An 18200-nucleotide genomic window follows, 5' to 3' on the forward strand; every position below is an offset into this window, starting at 1 on the left:
TTTATTCAGGGTTTGGAGGCTAGCTGGTGGCCTGTCTCAGCCCACGTAGCACTACAGAGGTCTGGCCTGTACCCCTATAAATGACAGAGAACATCACTTGCTGTTCCTCTGAGACTGAGTAGCTGACCACGCAGGGCCTTGGGAAGGTTCCAGAGGCCATCCTCAAGGGATCCAGTCAGAGGGGCATGAGGCAAGCAGATACCCTTTGTGGGTCATTTGTGCCCAGGTTCATCCAGGAGGCCCCACTGCAGGGCGAGGAGTGCCGGCCTGAAGTTGCGGTGGCTCAGCAGCATGCTGGAAGGCTGCTCGCTCATCACAGAGCACCTCCAGGACTTCAGCAGGGGATGAGCGGCCTGTGAACTCTTGCACTGGCTCTTCTCTGGAGGAGAAGAGGCATACTAGGGAAACCCACTGGTGTGGCCCACCACCCACTGAGATGGGGATGGATAGGGCAGTAAATAATGAGAAACCACTTAACAGCTTTCCCAGGTGCCAGGCACACTTAGCCCAATAAACAGTCTCCAGGCTCCAAATGACTGTCCAGGAGACCCAAGGCCCCAAGCAGCTCTTGCAGCCTAATCCCTGGGAAGTCTGAAGGCCCAAAGGCTGCCCCAGTGATCCTGGCTCAGCTCCCCACCACCACTACCAGAAGTCCCTGAATAGGGGCCATACTCACCCTACCCTCAGGAAGGGATTGTACAGGAACTCCTCTCCCAGGGTTGAGGGTACGGTGGGTATGTCATCCTCATCCCTTTTCTGCAATGACCACAGGCCCTTGTCACAACTGGACTTTTTCTGACAAGCCGGGCTGCTTGGATCAGATCATAAGGTGAGCCATAGAACAGCACATCCCAGGTCAGCTGTGCTAACTCGGGCTGTATAAGATGCCTGTGCCTAACTCCAGAAGGATGCTGCCTATCTTCCTCTTCCCCTGTAGCCCTCCCAACAGTGGACAAGGAGTGGCCTACCTGGGCCCAGGACAGCTTGGCTTTCACGTGTTCACTGCAGGGTTCTACTTTTTGTGCAAACTTGAGGTTGTTTAGTGTGTGCTCGTGGCCACAGAATACCTTCTGAAGGAGGAGAGGACTCAGTGGATGCCCAGTGCTTCCCCAAGTAGAAGCCAGGAAAGGTGCTGAGATCTCTGGTCTGGAGCAGGGCAGTATAGAGCATTTGGGTCATTCCAGAGGAGGCACAGGGAGCACTAAAGCTCACCGTCTCAGGGGTAGGGTGCCGAGGGTCTCAGCAAGGCTCTGGTACATTTGCTGGATGCTGCCCTCCAAGTGCCAGCCAGAACCAACCACTGACAGTGCATCCCCTGGAGGAGGAGGGCAGGTCAGAAACTGGGTGTTGGAAAAAAAAAAAAGAAACTGGGTGTTGGGTCAGAACAGTGGGGTCGGTGAACCAGGGGTTGCAATACCTGAGAAGAGGACAGGTGGGTCTGGACACTCATCCTCCCATAGGAAATAGCTCATGTGACCAGATGTATGGCCAGGTGTTAGCAGGCATCGGACATGTATGGCCCCAAACTTCAGCAGAGGGGAAGCAGATTGTGAAAGGGCTTGGTGGCTGAGACCCTCCCATTTCTTCTGAGCATGGCTCACCTGAAGCTCCTCGCCATGTGCTAGCTTTCGAGTCAGTGCAGAGATGCGTTCATCTGCGCCCATCACGGCCAGCCCTGGCTGCAGCTGTGTCAGCTCCTCATTTCCATGTGCATGGTCCCTGGACCCCAGCAAGCACCAGTCAGGGCTGTGCAGTATAGAAGAGGAATCCTTCCAACCCCTGCCCAAGCTCACCAGTGGTGGTGGGTAGTCAGCACGGCAGTCAGTGACACCCCTTCCCGGCCTGCAATCTCCAGCAACTGGAAGGAATGGAGCTTTGGTGATGCAGACATTCAGAGCAATTGCCTCCCCGCCCCTTCCACCAGGACCCTAATCCTGACCCAGGGCATCATGTGGTGAGACAGGCATCAGACAATTACTGGGTGCACAGCATCTGTGGGGACACCAAAGATGCCCAGAACTTCAGGAGAGCCCCCAGATAATAAACCTTAAACGCCAAATGACCAGAAACTAGAGACCTGGTCTGCTCCAGCTAGGATGACAGAAGCTATCAGAGGGGATAGGTAGTGGTGACAGAAGACCCTCACCCCCTTGGCCCAGGCGACATCCACTGCCACAGCCTCCTGTGTGTGCTCCTCAATGACCAGGTACATGTAGTTGTCCTCAAGGACAGGGATGACCTTGACCTTCATGGTCGCAGAACTCACTTGCCCACACCTCCAAAAAAGGGCCCCAGGCTACTAAGCTGTGTGGGGCAAGATTAACACAAACATACACCATGAAAGCAGAGCCCTGCTTCCTCCTTCAGAAACTACCCAAATGACCCATATGAAATTCTTTCCAGGTTCTAGCGTGCCTCCTAGGCCAATGCAGCCCCGTCCCTTACCACAACCTCTTCTTGAGAGGCCAGGGAGCCTTTCCAACATGATCTAGTGACATTCCACCACCACCACCACCACTCCCCACCCCACCCCCGCCTGCCAGCAGTCCCGCACGGGTCACGCCTCTTCAACAGGCCTCTCCCCTCAAGGCTACACTGCCTCCCAGTGAGCCCCGCCCACAAGCCGCTCAGTGTGGTTTCCTCCAGGTCACACCCTCAGGCCAGCAGGCCACGCCTCTCCTACAGGCCCCACTCTGCATCCAGAGCAGGACCCCAGACCCTGGGTAGTCTGTTCTCGTTGCCCCCTCACTCGCACCTGCAAAGGCGATCTGGAAGGCACACGACAGACTGACGGATAGAAGTGGGACCTTGGGCCACCGGCCATGGAGCCTCAACAGAGCACACCGCTTGACTGTCCACTGCCCCAGCCAGCCCAGCCTGCGTCTGCGCGCAACGGAACCACCAGACTCGCTGCCAAGGGAGCGCGCGTGCGCAGGAGGGAGCACGCGTGCCCTGAGATGTGTCGTGCACTCTTCTACCAGCTTCAGACTCAGTCTATGGACACTTCCTCCAGGAAGCCCTCCAGAAAGGAGGGCTTCCCGGGGTCCTGGCCTCTGCTGAGACATCTGCACCCATTTCTCAGGCTGGTTTGGGGAGGGCTGTACAGACTGTTCACCTGCCTATCCCAGGTTCTGGACCCCAGCACAACGGTTTGCATACAAGGTATCTAATGCCTGTGTGAATCCACATGGTAGGACAGGGCATCTAACATAGGACAACAGTAGCAACTTCAGCTCAGCACCCTGATTCTATTTGCATTTCCCAAATGAAGGAAGGTATCCTAGGAGGAGCACCATATATGGAAAGAGCTGAAAGTCATTCCCACCCCCACCCCCACCCCCCACACTACTACTAACGACCGGGCGGGACTTGTGGGTGAGTCCTGGAGTCCCTAAGACCAATAGAAGCCTTGGTAACGCTGTACTGCGTGGAGCAACCACCACCAGGGCAGGGCAGGGCAAGCAGAGTCCAGGCCCTCCGTTTGCAAGCAGCCTGAGTTCCTGTTCTGTATGGAGGGTCCAACAGCCCAACGTTCCAGGCCTGGGGCCTTTCCTCAGACCACAAAAAATGTAAGTCCCTCTGGATTGTTGCCACCCTACGGTCAGAGGTCCTACTTTTCCCAGAGGTCAAGAAGGGTACAAGACCCTGATTCCTGAATCTGCCGAGGAAAAGGCTGCCCCAGCTTGGCAGGGCTGGCAAGGCTGGTGACACTGTGGGGGCCACAGCTCAGACCTGGGACCCACCTGAGCATAGGGTGGTGGTGCCTCCACAGCTTGTATCACCAGGCAAGGACTGGCTGCCAGCAAAGCCCTGTTCCCTGCTCCCTGAGGGTGTTCCAGCTTGGGCCACCAATCTAGAGTCAGAGTTTCTGTCAGATCTGGAGCTGAATGAGGAGCAGCGACTGCAAGTGAGTTTGGGGCTCACAGGGCAATGGCCAGACTGGTCACCCACAGGGTCTCACAGCAGTCTCACCCTGGCCACACACAGATCTCTAAGGAGCTAGTCAACCTTCAGATTACAACCCATCATCTGCTGGAGCAGCATGAGGCTGAAGTTTTCGAGCTAAAGAAGGAGGTGAGCAGTTGTTTGAACCCACAGGTATCAGCCTGAGTGCACAGGATGTACACTAAGACAAGTGCCACAGAGTTCCAGGTACATTAGGGTGTAGACACAACCATGCACACACAAGCAAGTATGTGTGCTCTGTCCCTAGATAATATTTACATGTTCCAGGCAGCACCAGACAGGTGCACCTGCTCAACAGACTTCCCCACAGGTTCTTCGCCTGGAGAGCCGGGTGCTAGAGCTGGAGCTGCATGGAGATTGTGCCAGGCCAGGGTGCACAGGCCCAGTGGAAGTCAACCCAGCTCACCACCAGGCACTGGCACAAGAAGCCAGCCAGGAAACCAAGGCGCCTAAATGCACTGATCACCACAGACTCCAGGTCACCATGAACACACAAAGGCTGAGTGGGTGGGAGTCTCCACAGGGCACAGTGAGATGGAATGTGTACCCATTCTTCAGCACTTCTTGCCCTCCAGTTCAAGGGTATGCTGACCCCTGAATCTAAGCAGTGAAGCCAGAAGCAATACGAGCAGGCAACTTTCCTCATGGGCTTGCCTGGGGTTCTCCCAGTCTGGGATGATGGGGACGGTAGAGGGACCCTGGAGCTGGGGGGCTCCTGCTTCCAGCCCTTGTACACCCTACAGATGCTGGGAGGCTGGGAGCAGCTGCAGGGAGAAGTAAAGCAAGCACTGGAGCATCACAAGGCCCAACAGCAAGCACTAGAGACACAGATGTGAGTGGTTTCCTCACCTGGGCTTGGGAGGGCCCAGCAGGGGACTTCTCAGAACAACATTTCCAAGGGACTGAGAAAGCCACCCCCCTCACCTGGTCTGGCTGACTTCACACTGTGTCAGCAGGGCAGCCCTGGGTCTGCAGCTTCAGGGAGCCCAAGAGGATGCCAGGGCAGCCAGGCAGCAACTGGCTACACAAGCTGTGGTAAGGCACTATTCCATCCTACAAGCTTTGAGATCCACAGGTGGGGGCCCTACAAGTTCAGCAAAAGTCCCTCCTCCAATCCAGGTGCTGTCCACATGCCAGGGCCAGCTCTGCCAAACCAAAGCCGAGAATGCCCGGCTACAGCTGCAGCTGAAGAAGTTGAATGAAGAGTATGCCATCCGGCTGCAGCATTGTGCCCAAGAGGTGGTGGTAAGCACCTAGCTGTAGGCCCCAACCCTAGGATGAGCAAGCAGAGGCCTCTGAGTCCTAGGGAACTCAAGCCTCCTACACAGCTCCAGGGAACCCTACAGATCTGGGGTTAGGCCCAACCAAGTCCCGTCCTGCCCAGTACAGCACACCTCATCTCCTCCAGAAATATGCTGATGGTGCAGGTCAAGCAGCCCTTCAGACATTCCTAGAAGCCACTCTGGAGAACATCCGGGCAGCACACCATAGTCGTGAGCAACAGCTGGCACAGGCTGCTCGGGCCTACCGCAAACGTTTGGCAGATCTGAGTTGTAGGCATGAGGAGCTACTGGTCACTTTCAGGTGGGCTCTGCCTTGACCTGGGCACCTGGGGTAGGATGGCCTTATGTAACCCAGAGTGTGATTTAGTATGCAGCAGAAGCAGCCCCAGGCAATAGGGGACCCCAGCAGGGCACCTGGAACCAAGAATGCCTTTGCTGCAACCACTGGGCTGGAGTCACTACCCATGCACCTGGGCACTGAGCTCAGTCACCTGCAGGAGCATGAGGTGAGGCTGGAGATCCACTTCCAGAAGCTCCAGGTACTCCACACTGCCTCGGGGGCCCTGAGCCACCAGAGCTCACCATAGGCCTGTCTCAGGCTCAGCAAAGTCCCAGCCCCACAGCACCTGAGCAGCCTGTCCTGCTCAGTCAACTGAGGGGTCACTATCTTGAACCTTTGCAGCAAAGTAGACTTGGGACACTGCTTTTGTACCCACAGAAGGGACCTGGTGAAGTCTCTCAGTGGGGTGCAGCAGAGCCAAAGTAAGTGCCCTTGTTTGGGGGAGGGGGAAAATAGCAGAATACCAGAGCCCCACACATTTCATTCATTTCAGCAATCCTTGGTGCTAGATGGGGCTCTGGTGCAAAGTGGGCTGTACCTAGTTTGTGGGGGTGTGGGGACACTGATACAGAGAAGTGGCTGCTGTGCTAAGAGTCTAGTCAATAAAGAGGGTTGCCAGGAGAGGAGTCAACCTTGAATGAAGGGTCAACCTTGACTAAGGCAGCCCCTAAGGAAGGTCCATTTCAGCTAAGATTTGGAGGAATCCAGAGATGAAGGCAGGGTGGGAGCTAGCTGCCTGGTGACCCAGGTAGTTCTTGCCTCTGAGTGTCCACCTTCCCAGCTGTACAGTGTGCAGAGGTCTTGAAGGAGCACCTCTCAGGGTTCAGGGACCTGTGTGTATCTGTGGGTAGCATCTCCATAGGCTGGAGTTGTTCAAGCCAGTCAGCAGGCCCTTCATGCACAGATCTTCCAAGGCCTGGGTAAGACTGTAGCAGACTTACCCTAGCAGCTACTGCACCAGTCTTGAGCTACCCATCCCCTCCTCTGTAACAGGGGTCTAGATAATGCATCCTGGGTCCAGATCTGCCAGAAGCTCCGAGACTTTTCCCAAGGCACTCAGGTAGTGGGCAAGGCCTGGTGGGGGCTCTCCTCATTCTCTGCCCTGGCTCATGGCTCATGCTCCCTTCCAGGCAGAACTGGAACATGAGCGGGCACAGCTGCTGGTCAGGGCCTCTGTGGCTGAGGAGCAGCTTTCTGAGCTTCAGGAGTATGTGGACCAGCACCTAGGCAGGTTGGCTGGGTCGCTCAATGGCCTTGGTCTGGGAGAGAGGGAAAAATCCCTGGCTAGGCAAGTGATTTCAGCTGGCCCCTCTGAGCAGGTACAAGCAGGAAATCCTGAGGCTGAGGAAGTTGGTGGGTATGGGGAACCGCTGAAAACTGGGGGCCACACCTACAGCCAAACCCCAGCATTCAAGGACCCACAGCCACTAAGCCATTAGGCAGTCTCCTGAAGAGTACAGAGCAGACCTCTGCACAGCCAGCACGGACCCCTCCCCAAACTCCAGCCTCACCTGATGGAGTCACCTCTCCCCTCAACTCTATATGACTATATGAAAGAAGTCAGCATGAGACCCATGGAGTGTTTATTGTGTCTAGTCAGCTAACCTGGGAAATGGGGGTCCTTGAGGACTGAGGTAGCACTGGGTCCTGGGGTGGATTTGACAGATACCGCTCAAGAAAGCAGAGGTGGTCCATTACTTTGGATGTCATAAGCCCAGACTCGGTCAAGGCCTTCACCCACTACAGCCACAGGCTGCCAAGTGGGGAGAGGGAAACGTCCAGACACCACACGAGCCCCTGTGGGAAGTTCTGCCTTCAGCTTATCCTCTAGGAGTGGGAGCTGTTGGAGAAAACAATAGAGAAATGGATGCAGGGACAGCAGACCCCATCCCCAGTCCCCCACCCCTTAGCAAATACCCAGGGTGTAGCCCAGCCTCCCAGTGAGGCAGCTGACCCCAGACCTACCACACTGGGGGCCAGGAATACAGACACATTGTAGCAGTCCTTCAGGCTGACCTGTGGGAGGAGGTGGTCACCTCTCAGAGGAAGAGGGCTAGCTGGCAGGAGGTCCGTGCATTTTTTGAGCCCTGGTCCCCAACCTACCCAGCTGGTAGAAGCACTTGACAGAAGTCAAGCTAAAAATGGAAGAAGGGAGACTAGGTGTGGGATCTAAGGGATCTAGGTTACCTTCCAAAGATCCTCCCGGAGATAGCAGACACTGTGCTGGCAGCCAGCCCTCCAGGCATGCAGCCGCGCCAGCCCCACAAGCCACGGGTTCAGCTCGTACCCCACAGCCGGACGGAGCCCGCATCTATGGGCCGCCAGCACCTACAAACACCGAAATGGGGACCGAGAGGTGCGGGTGGGGACAGAGACACAGACAACAGACGCACACACTCGAACACAATGGCCTTACGATTCTGCCGTCGCCAGAGCCCAGATCCACCGTTTTTCCAGGGCGACCTCGCAGCAGCGACATCACATGCTCAACTTGCCGGGCACTCGCACCTACATAGGGTACCTGGACAGGGACGTAGGCGAGCTGAGGTCAAAGCCTGTGGGCCACTGGAGGATCTCGCAGATCCTCTCCGAATTACTGGTGTGGGGCTTGCCTACTGGGCATCCAGTTTTCTGGACAAACTCACCCCACGTCCAGACTTCAGCCTCCACTCTGCAGGCCTCGCACCTTTGCGCGCCCCACCCCCAGTCTCAAGTCTCCACCCCCAGGCCAGATCCCACCTTTAGCTTGTTACAACCCTGTTTACACCACTTTGGCCACGCCCCCTTCCCGACCCCACCACCCAGCCAGGTTTCCACTATAGCTAGCTCACTCCGGGCGGGTCAGGCAGTCCCGCACCTGCAGCCACAGCGGAACTCGACGGAAGCCGGGCTGAAGCAGTAGCGCCCACACGGCGTAGGCGGCTAGTCCTGACCCAGCCGCCACCTGCAGCAGCTCCAACGCACCCACGCGTCGTTCTCGCAGCTCGGTCAGTGCTTCGGCTGGATCGTCGTGCTCCATGGCTGAGGCACATGTGGCTCAGGGTCCTCCCGCCAAGGTTCCTTCTTATCTGTAGCCCTCGCCCCAGCCCAGAACTGGGGGGTGTTACCCTTCCTATCCTGTCTGTCCCGCGCCCACCGGGGACCCTGGCGGCAATCTCAGATGGGGCAGAGGCGGTGACTACTCGCCGGAAGTTCTACAAGGCTCGCGCCGGGTCCGTCGCCTGTTTGGCTCCGTCCGGCTCCGCCCAGGCCCCGCCCTTGGGTTCCGGGCAGCGGCGCCTTATGGTCCCTCTGCCCTGACGCCTCTTGCTCGGAGCCTGCTGTGGGTAGCTCTTTGGAACTTGTGTTGCAGGAATCCCGAGAAGAGGGATGAGTCTCCAACCTCGTGGAACCCTACCGCGGAGATGGGGTGCACAGAGCAGGCAGGGAGGGAATAGCTGGGGAGTGTGGAGCTCCCAGGGAGCGGGAAAGGGCCCAATCCTGCAGGCTCTAGGCCATAGCCAAGCTCCCACGTGACTGTCACAGGGAGGCCCGGGTCACCCTGGAAGCCAGCCAGACTCGGAGCGCCCCCCATTGAGAACAGGCTTCAGTTCCCTCCCACTAGTAGGACAGTTCGGCGGGAAATGGGAGATGCGCGTGGGGGAGGAGGCTGGAAGGAGAGGGGCAGAAAGGAGGGGCTTGACAAAGAAAGATTTAGTGGGCAAGAAGACAGATGTTGGCTCTCCAGTGAGGGTGGTGGGAGGGGAGCCGGATATGAGAGGCTGGGCCTCTGGCAGCTGGCCCAGCATGGGTTGAAAGGCATCTTCAGAAGAGGGCAAATCGCCCTCCTTCAGACAACAAAAAAAAAAAATTGACGGACTCTGGTAAAACCCTGGAGTAGAGGCAAGGGGAAGAACAGCATCGGATCAGAGCTTGGGTCAACCGTTTCACCCCATATTAAGGCCAAATGCCTGTCAGTGTCACAGGCTTGTGGGTGTACACACCCCCGTTCCGGCTTCTCAGCTGTCTATGGATCTAGTCAGGAATCTCAGCAAAAATGAGGCTACTTTCGGACAAAATAGGTATGCCCAAGACCACTCCCTCATACACTTGCTCACACATTAACTCCAGTCTAAGCTGAAGGACCTGTGTCAGCTGGACAGCAGGAAAGGGCAGGAGAGCCTCTGAACATGAGAAAGGAGGTGTCTACCTTACCCAGCTCAGAATGCCCAGCTTCCTCAGGGGCTGTAACTGGGCCACCCCAGAAAAAGAAAGATGCTGACAGCTCTAGGTGGGAGGGCTTAGCTACTCCTTCTTGGCTGTGCTGCTTCCTGCAATTTCTAGTCCCAGAACTGTGCACTTGAAAGGCCCTCAGCAATGCACTTAACTACTCCCTCACACCCACACAAAACTCTACTCCTGGACTTTGGGCACTCTACAGTCAAGGGGGCCCACCTGTGGGAGTTTGCGTGCATCTAGGGGTGTTGACCTACACACGGTCCCCAGGCCACCTTTTTTTCCCTTGATACAGTAGTTCAGGCTTGCCTTGAACTCACTATTTGTGTAGCCCAGGCTGGCCTCAAATTTGTGGTGGTCCTCCCATCCTCCTGCTTCAGCCTCTGGAGTGGTCGGTAGGATTACAGGCATGCACCATCACACCCAGCTCCCAGGCCACTTTGGTAGCCCCGGCCTTCATGTTCACCCACACTTTTTTTTTTTTTTTTGCAGGGGTGTGTGTGTGGTACTGGAGATTGAGCCCAGGTCCCATGTCCTTGTCAGCATCCCAGAGACAAAGTGATCTAAGTAAAGCATCTGTATATACAGTTCAAAACAGCCTGTCCCTGGGGACCAAGAGATGGAGGGAGGGGAGGGGAAGGGTATCAAACAATTGAATTATATGGTTGTACCAATTTCCCACAAGTAATATGATCATAATGTACTGTGAACTGTACTAATAAAAAAATTGGGGGTAAAAGGTTGTTCCATGGGGATTCCTGGGTGGACACTGGAGTGGCCCAGAGTGTCCACACTCAGAAATCCTGTTAGCTCAGTCTGGAACAAGGCTCAGTGGGCTCTGCACAGCCTTGATCTTCTTCCAGCCTATTTCTTGCCTGAAAGATGAAGGATCCTTCAGGCTCAGTAGGGCCTCTGACTTTCACCCTACCTTTGACCCCTTTCTTAGTAAGGGCAGGTAAGAATGGAAAGCCACTTCTGGGGCTCAGCCTAGGGGTTCCCTGAGCTCTTTCCCGGGAACTGAGGGTGTAAGATAAGAGGGATCTGTCCAGGGGCTGTCAGCTTTAGGGCTCTGAACTTTCTCCAGAAACCTGCTACTGCTTTATGTGTCAGAGAGGCTGAGGAGAAAAGCAGGGACAGCAACAATGGGTCCAGTGGCGGGAAACAGTCCTTAGAGACCCTATTGTGCACCCTGCCTGCCGGAAACAGACAACAAACAGAATCCTACAGTGGAGACCTCACACCCTGCAGGCTCCTTGCTGAGTCTGGATGCTCAGCACGTTGCAGAGGCCTCTGGACAGAGGGGCCCATTCTTCCACAAAGGGCAGGACCAGGCCAAGGATGACTGTGGCTCACAGAAACTGCGGAGAGAATTGGCATCTTGCCAACCCCTTCTCTCACAGGCCTAGTCCAGAACCAAGAGTGATGTCTGCCAGCCTGCCCTCCTAGCCCACCTAAGGGATCCCAACAACCTCAGGCATTAGGAACTGGCAGCTTTTCCACTCCTTCTGAGCCCTAGAAACACACTGGTAGGGAGACCTACAGGAGCCTGTTAATAAGCCATGGGGCATCACTATGAAGAGGTGGGCAAGGGAAGCAAAAGGAATATTAAATGACATGAGACAGGTCTAGGGCTAAGCTTGCCACAGAGGACAAGTTCTACAGTGGATGGTATGGTCAATGTTCTTATTATCACCTCTGAAGCACTGGGCATCATGACGCCATTTGGGAGCCATTGTCTTCTCCCCACCTACCCTCCCACAAACCCCTGCCCAACACCCTGCCCCAGAGGAAGACTCAGTCCAATGCTACCTCACAGGGGTTGAGGCGGGCAGCGTGGGCAGCTGCATAGGCATGTCTGAACTCTTGGAAGCGGGGAGCACAGCCCAGCCAGGCCTCACCAAAGCGGCTCCAGCCCATAAACAGGAAGGTGCCTGGGCCAGGGTGGACACCACAGCGCAGCAGTGTTCGAATGGAGGCCTGCCTCTGGCCCTCAGATCCCCCCACCAGGAACAGTGGCAGCGTCTGACGGAGGACACGGGAGGCCACCACAGTGATGACAGATTCCTGCAGCTCTGTATCATGAGCAACCTGGTGGATGGTCCCATGGATCACTATGGGGAGACATGTTGGCCAGTGCTGAGCATTCTGAGATGGAGAAGAGGCTCCAGGCTCCTGCCACAATGAGGACACTCACCAAAATCACTGGTACATGCAGCCAGGAGAAGCTCAGCATCACTGCAAGGCCTGCAGGCACCTGGCATGCAGAGGACAGCATGAGTCCTATGGTGCCCTATCACCACCTAACACAATAGGAGATGGGAATGGGGGAGCTACTGGGCAGACTCCTTTCAGCAGGTGTGCTCACAACACTGAAAGCACCTGTACTCAGGGAATGTGTGGCAGGCACAAGCCTCCATGGCGTGAATGTAAAGACACAGGCCTAGGGGCCACAGCACTTGCCACTTGGAGTTCCAGCATCCTGCACACTTGTACCCCATCTCACATACACACATCAGTATTGGGGAGCCTTCTTGGAGCTCCTAGAGTCAACTCCAGATGCCCAAAGACCAGAAGTGCAGTTAGGGCAGCAACAGGTTATGGGGGCTCTAGCTTCTTGGGTACCTAGCCTAAAGGAGCCGAATAGTGAGAGCCCTCTCTCCTGCAAGGTCAAGCTGCAGGCTCCAGGAGAGCAAAGAGCTGGGCCTGGTGCCCTGCAGGGAAGCAAGGCAGTGTCTCCATGGTGACTCACAGCACAGTGCGCTTTTGTTGGCTGGGCTGGGGGAGGGGCATGAGGTCACTACCAGGCCAGGAGCTCTGGACAGCTCTGTCCGGTGAGATTAGCTGTCTCCCCACCCCTCCCCCACCCCTTCAGGGAGGGACCACAGGCCAGAGTTCTCTTGACCATCCTCTCCTGCATTCACAGTCTGCTCCTCCCTAAAATTAATCCTGAGCAGAAAGGAGAGAGGGTAGGGCCTCCCAATGCTCTCCCACCTGCCCATTGCTTTAGGACCTTCTGTGCCTTAGGATGACAATGCCCATTCTGGCCAGGCCCACGTAGGGGCCACTCTGTGACTCTCACCGGTTTTCACCCCAGTGGTCACTCACCATTCACACCAAGGCCAGGGGCCTGAGGCAGCAGCTCTGGACGCCCATCCTCGTGCAGCTCAAAGCGGAAGGCAGCCACACGACGACTAATGTCACGGTGTGGGGTGGCCTGTAGGAAGAGAGCCCGGCGCTCGCTGGGCCCCCACTGGACGCAACGCCCACTAGCCAGGCCAGGGCCCTCAGCCAGTAGCAGCTCCAAGGCGCCACCTCTGCGCTCGGCAAAGACCTGGGCACCAGCGAAAGGCCGCGAAGGACGTAGGCAGGCGACTCCTGGCCGCGTGCTGAGGTCTGGGCCGCCCAAGGCCAGGCGCAGCGCCCCCACCGGGTACAGCCACTCGACGGCGCCCTCCGCACAGGGCAGGGCCAGCTGCCCCACGCTGCCTGGTTCCTGGGTCAGGCCGCTGGGGACAGTACGGTGACGCTGAGACGAGGGACCTGTGCCCGCTGCCCGCGCCCCACTCCCCGCTCCATCAGTGGTGGTGGCAGTCCGGTGTGGCCCTGACTCGCGGGGAACGCACCCAAGGAGGGCGAGACGCTGTCCCCCGCCCCTCCGAGGGGACGCAGCCAGCTCCCGGCCGCTCGTACCTGCCTCTCCAACTACAGCGGTCCGCGGAGTAGCTGGGACGCACGGACACAGCCAGGAGCCCGCAGCAAAGCGCGCAAAACAGCGCAGGGGGCGGCATGCCGCGGGGACACGCCAGGGAATGCGTGGGAGTTTTGGGCTGCAGCCCTGAGACCGGGCACCACGGCCCGGGCGGCGTATCCCCTCCACCAGCGTGTCCCCTCCACCGGCAGTCCTAGCTGGGCGCGGAAAGCCTGCGGCTGGTCTCTGGCCCAGAAATAGGGGGCAGGGCTTTGGCGCACGGCCAATAACCACGGGCTCCGAACTTCCAGCCAATCACCGAGGCCGGGTGGGCTCTCAGCTAGAGAATGGTCCACTGCTGGGGATTCCAGAGGGCTAAAAGGACTTGCAACCGGGAGGGATGTGCAGCCGCCCTAGCCTTCCTGTCTCCCCTTTCCTGGTGGGTACACTCTTCCTAGGTCTGGAGTTCTTAGTGGGCTGAGGACTGGAGGACCACAGTTCACCGAAACCTTTGGAGTGGGAGGTGGGAGTGGCCCTCCGTGAGGGTAGAGGCTGTGCTTCTAGCTCACACGGTGCTCACTTGGTGCCCCAGGAAAGAGCAGTTGTGGCCCAATGCAGGGAGGGGCGAATGCTGGCTGGCTGGGGGTAGGCCAGCCTTGGGTTTGGGAAGGCTAGCTGGCAGAAGGCCGGTGGCAAGTTCTGGAGGGAGCAGTCTAGGTACAGCGGACCCTCTTTTAGCAACATCTTTTTCTTAGGCCCATGCTGCACAAGCTATGGTTGTTGAATGAATAATGAAGAAACTGGCTCACTAGGGCTAGCATGTGGGAGCCACCAGAGCCAGGCAAGTCTGTGACACAGGAATAGTGAGCAGAAAGCACCCTGTACCACAGAGGCACAGACCCCCCCACATACACACACACTCTTCGTGGTCAGCTGAAGGACACTCAAAAATGCCCAGAATCAGGCTGGGGGAGTAGTGGGCTTCCCAGCAGGCAGTCCTGAAGTTCAGCCAGCTAGGAATCCCTAGGTGTGGGCAGGAACTAGGGACTCAGCAGCAGGTAGATGTGAAAAGGCAGCCCACTACCCCTCACCCCTCCTGCTTCCCTGGACCATCCTTCACATGAGAGAGATGTCAAAGGCCATAGGGGGAGAGGTCCATCGGATCCCCAGTGAATCCAAATGAGAACTCCAAAGCACTGGTCACCCTTCCCCTGGCCTCAGGGCCATCCCAGGTCGATGAGAGCCCCAGGGGGGCTCAGTTGGCCCCTTGTTCCTGGCAAGGGCCTCAGAATAGGAAAAACAATGGCCAAAATAACTCAAACATCCAAGGGCAGGTGCATTAACTTTCCTGTGCTAAGGTATAACACCCAACATTCACAAATTAAGAGAGGTTTAATTTTGCTCGCAGTATCAGAGGATTCAGCCCATGATCAGCTGGTTCCAATGCAGAAACACCATGGCAGAAGGGAATGTCAGAGTAAAGGTGCCTAGCTCATGGTGGCTAGGAAGCAGAGCTTAGGAATGTTGCCAGACAGCAAAGGACCAGAGGCCATACATATTGGTTGTACCCAAGTCACATCTCCACGATCCCAGACATATCCAGAAGTTTCCTTTACTAATCTACAAGTCAATCGAGTTGGGGGTGGGTGGGTATTGTTAAGTGTGTGTTTTTGAGACAGGGTCTCACTATGTAGCCCAAGCTGGCCTGGAACTCATGGTGATCCTCCTGTCTTAGCCTCCCAACTGCTGGGATTACAGGCCTGCATCACTGTACCCAGCTTTCACTTGGCTAAACTGATGATCTTAACCTAACACAACAGGTAAATTGATAAACGATGTATGTCATATCCATACTATGGCTTATTATTATTTATGTTAGAAAATATTGAAGTTTTATACCTTCTATAACACGGATGAAACTTGAAAATATTTATTAAGTGAAAATGGACATATCTTTCAGTTTGGAAAAATGCAGAGTATTGGAGATTGGTTATACAACCAATGGACATGACACTACCAAACTGTATACAATACCTGACACCTACAACTTAAAGGAGAGGTTTTGTTTTGCTCACAGTTTCAGGGCCAGCTGTATCCAAAGCAGACACATCATAGCATGAGACCATAGCAGAAAAAAGAGGGTATTGTGTCCCAGCATAGGAAAGGTCATGCATTTGACCTTGGTTACAATGGGGTGGGACTGTAGCTTAGTGATAGAACACATGCCTGGCATTTGCAAGCTCCTGAGTTCAATCCCCAGCATCCAGTAATAATAATTATTTGGAGACAGGGTTTCACTATGCAGTTAAAACTGGCCTTGAAAATTAAACAATGCCAGGCCGGGGAGACAGCTCAGTGGAATAAGCACTTCCCTGGCAAGCGCAAGGGCCTGAGTTCAATCCCCAGTTCCACCAAAAAAAAGAAAAAGAAATAAAGAAAGAGGGGCTGGTGAGATGGCTCAGTGGTCTAAAGCACCTACTTAGAACAAGCTAAGCTAAGCAAAGCACAGGGACCGCGGTTCAATCCCCCAGCACCACATGCCAGCCCCGCCCCCTGGTGGGCTGAGCTGGCCACACACACACACACAAGATAAATAAATAAATATTAAAAAAAAATGATCAGAAAGTTAAAAAAAAAAAAAGAAAATTAAACAATGCCAAATACTAAAAGGCATGTGGGGAAAAGTAAACCCTTCTCCACTGTTGTTGGGCATGTAGATTGGTGCAACCACTGTGGAAATAGTTGTGGATATTCCTCCACAAAACTAGGATGGGAGGTCCCATTTGACTCAGCTCTCCCCTTCTGGGTATCTTCCCAGGAAAATTAAAAACATTGCACCACAGTGTTATATGTGTACCCATGTTAATAGCAGCACAATTTGTAATGCCTAGATCTTGAAAACAATTCAAATGACCATCAACCAAGGAATGGGTAAAAAATACGAGGTCTTTTTATTTTTTATTATTTTATTTGTTTGTTTATTTATTTTTGGTAGAACTGGGGATTGAACTCAGGCCCTTGCACTTGCTAGGCAAGCACTTACTCTACTGAGCCATCTCCCTGGCCCTAAGTTCTTTTTATTTAATGAAATACCATTCAGCCATAGAGAAGGATAAACTTGAGACTTTTATAGGTAAATGGATGCAACTTGAGACCATATTCATAAGTGAAACAAACCAGATGTACGTATGTTAATATATTGTCTCCCTAGTGTGAGAAGCTGAAAGAGTAAATACAATCTAAAGTATACACTAAGGGCTGGAGGCATAGCTTGGCAGTCTAAGTGCCTTCCTGGCAAGCACAAGGACCCGGGTTTGATCCCTAGCACCACATGCTGTGCCAGCCCCAGCACCCCAGGAGTGCTATACAGGCCACCGGAACTGGGCATGGTGCTATACAGGCCACCGGAACTGGGCGTGGTGCTGCGCGCCTGTAATCCCAGTGCTTGGGAGGCTGAACACAGAAAGATCACTGCAAGTCTGATCTACACAGTGAGACCCTGTACACCCTGTATACCTTGTCCTAAATTCATAAAATAATAATAATAATTAAAATGTACAATAAATATTGTAAAATGAGAAAAAAATCTGTTCAAAAGGAAAGAGAAACTGGCGAGGAAAAGAGAAAAAGGAAGATATATGTGCATTAGTTAATGTTTGTGATAATATTGTTTGGACAATTAAATTTAAAGATAACAATATGTAATGTATTAACCATTGTTACTCTCCTATTATATTGTTTTGAAATTTTGGTTTTTTCTTTAAAATAAAATTTAAAAAAGACTGGCCTTGGATACTGAGTTCTAGCCTAGCCTTTTTTTTTTTTTAATTTTATTTATGTGTGTGTGTGTGTGTGTGGCCAGCTCAGCCCACCAGGGGGCGGGCTGGCTGGCATGTGGTGCTGGGGGATTGAACCGTGGTCCCTGGGCTTTGCTAAGCTTGTTCTAAGTAGGTGCTTTAGACCACTGAGCCATCTCACCAGCCCCTAGCCTAGCCTTAACTACATAGTGAGACCCCGTCTTAAATATAAATAAGAGAGGGCCAGCAAGATAGCTCATTGGACTAAACACCTTCTTAGGCAAACACAGGGACTGGGTTCAGTCCCCAGCCCTGCCCCTGGGCACACTGATCCAGGAACTGAGTTTGGGTGTGGTAGTGCAGGCCTGTAATCCCAATACTGGGGAGGCTGAAAACAGGAGGATCACTATGAGTCTGAGCTGTGTACTGAGACCCTGTGCCAAATATATTAAAATTTAAATAAATAAACAAATAGAGGGGGGGATTAAAAAGAGGCCAGCCATAGTTGGGTTTACCTGTAATCCCACCTGGTGGGAGATCTGAAGCAGGAGAATGGCAAGTTCAAACCTAGTTTGGGCAATTTAGTGAAACTCTGTCTCAATATAAAAAGGGTGCATAGCTGCAGATGACAGCGAGCAAAGATAAGCCCCCACAAAAGAGACAAGTGTGGAGGAACAAGCAAGCTTTTATTGAGAGCTTGTGACTGACTCATGCCCTGACTTTGAGTCAGGACTCCCAAATTGTTGGCACTGGCCTGAACTTTGCTTTCAGGTTATATACTTTTCAGGTTTCCATAGTAACCGTGTTACCATATTATCTCATTACTTCATTTTCAGGAATTTTATAAGAATGTCACACAACTGCCACAAGGTTTACATTTCTCAGACGCTGTTGACATCTGCCTGTCACGG

The 18200-nt window shown here is 54.3% G+C and overlaps 4 protein-coding genes across 10 annotated transcripts; 1 reads left to right on the forward strand and 3 right to left on the reverse strand.

Moving 5' to 3' along the window:
* Nucleotides 1-24: 24 nt before the first annotated feature.
* Haghl (hydroxyacylglutathione hydrolase like) lies at nt 25-2441 on the reverse strand. Its single transcript, XM_023711408.1, is given in 8 exon segments — nt 25-264; nt 266-379; nt 677-756; nt 969-1070; nt 1203-1315; nt 1418-1719; nt 1794-1858; nt 2147-2441. Coding segments are annotated over 8 exon segments (933 nt in total). The 5' UTR covers nt 2252-2441; the 3' UTR covers nt 25-212.
* Nucleotides 2442-2588: 147 nt separating this feature from the next.
* On the forward strand, nt 2589-7125 carry Ccdc78 (coiled-coil domain containing 78). 6 transcript variants are annotated; one of them, XM_023711406.1, is made up of 13 exons: nt 2593-3569; nt 3773-3907; nt 3988-4074; nt 4277-4444; nt 4710-4798; nt 4923-5001; nt 5086-5211; nt 5375-5550; nt 5617-5755; nt 5932-6011; nt 6583-6649; nt 6724-6820; nt 6909-6995. In XM_023711406.1, the coding sequence occupies exons 1-12, from the start codon at nt 3510-3512 to the stop codon at nt 6814-6816; spliced, it is 1299 nt and encodes a 432-aa protein (XP_023567174.1). In that variant the 5' UTR covers nt 2593-3509; the 3' UTR covers nt 6817-6820; nt 6909-6995. The 6 variants fall into 6 exon arrangements, with proteins under 6 accessions (XP_023567171.1, XP_023567169.1, XP_023567170.1 ...); XM_023711405.1 differs by having other exon boundaries at nt 2594-3569; nt 6720-6820; nt 6909-7069; XM_023711403.1 differs by having other exon boundaries at nt 2589-3569; nt 5968-6011; nt 6720-7125.
* Nucleotides 7126-7172: 47 nt separating this feature from the next.
* On the reverse strand, nt 7173-8782 carry Fam173a (family with sequence similarity 173 member A). 2 transcript variants are annotated; one of them, XM_004648986.3, is made up of 5 exons: nt 8447-8781; nt 8006-8110; nt 7777-7917; nt 7555-7605; nt 7176-7429 (listed from the first exon to the last, which is right to left on the reverse strand). In XM_004648986.3, exons 1-5 carry the CDS (start codon nt 8606-8608, stop codon nt 7262-7264), a joined length of 627 nt encoding a protein of 208 aa, XP_004649043.2. In that variant the 5' UTR covers nt 8609-8781; the 3' UTR covers nt 7176-7261. The 2 variants fall into 2 exon arrangements, with proteins under 2 accessions (XP_023567175.1, XP_004649043.2); XM_023711407.1 differs by lacking the exon at nt 7555-7605 and having other exon boundaries at nt 7173-7429; nt 8447-8782.
* A 2699-nt stretch (nt 8783-11481) lies between these two features.
* On the reverse strand, nt 11482-13723 carry Metrn (meteorin, glial cell differentiation regulator). The gene is made up of 4 exons (XM_004627923.2): nt 13495-13723; nt 12910-13310; nt 11999-12058; nt 11482-11915 (listed from the first exon to the last, which is right to left on the reverse strand). The coding sequence occupies exons 1-4, from the start codon at nt 13590-13592 to the stop codon at nt 11599-11601; spliced, it is 876 nt and encodes a 291-aa protein (XP_004627980.1). The 5' UTR covers nt 13593-13723; the 3' UTR covers nt 11482-11598.
* Between the last annotated feature and the right edge of the window lie 4477 nt (nt 13724-18200).

Source organism: Octodon degus, unplaced genomic scaffold, assembly GCF_000260255.1.
Source record: "Octodon degus isolate 3935 unplaced genomic scaffold, OctDeg1.0 scaffold00021, whole genome shotgun sequence".
Taxonomy (NCBI): Eukaryota; Metazoa; Chordata; class Mammalia; order Rodentia; family Octodontidae; genus Octodon; species Octodon degus.

Coding starts and splice junctions, on each gene's coding strand:
- Ccdc78 (XM_023711401.1), top strand. CDS start 3,510: ATGGAGGGTCCAACAGCCCAACGTTCCAGGCCTGGGGCCTTTCCTCAG. Junction 3,908..3,987: donor ATGAGGAGCAGCGACTGCAA/GTGAGTTTGGGG, acceptor GGCCACACACAG/ATCTCTAAGGAGCTAGTCAA. Junction 5,002..5,085: donor AACTGGCTACACAAGCTGTG/GTAAGGCACTAT, acceptor CCTCCAATCCAG/GTGCTGTCCACATGCCAGGG.
- Metrn (XM_004627923.2), bottom strand. CDS start 13,592: ATGCCGCCCCCTGCGCTGTTTTGCGCGCTTTGCTGCGGGCTCCTGGCT. Junction 12,059..12,909: donor CCCTGGCCTTGGTGTGAATG/GTGAGTGACCAC, acceptor TCTGCATGCCAG/GTGCCTGCAGGCCTTGCAGT. Junction 11,916..11,998: donor TGCATGTACCAGTGATTTTG/GTGAGTGTCCTC, acceptor GTCTCCCCATAG/TGATCCATGGGACCATCCAC.
- Fam173a (XM_004648986.3), bottom strand. CDS start 8,608: ATGGAGCACGACGATCCAGCCGAAGCACTGACCGAGCTGCGAGAACGA. Junction 7,918..8,005: donor GCTCTGGCGACGGCAGAATC/GTAAGGCCATTG, acceptor CGGTGTTTGTAG/GTGCTGGCGGCCCATAGATG. Junction 7,430..7,554: donor TATTCCTGGCCCCCAGTGTG/GTAGGTCTGGGG, acceptor TTTCTCCAACAG/CTCCCACTCCTAGAGGATAA.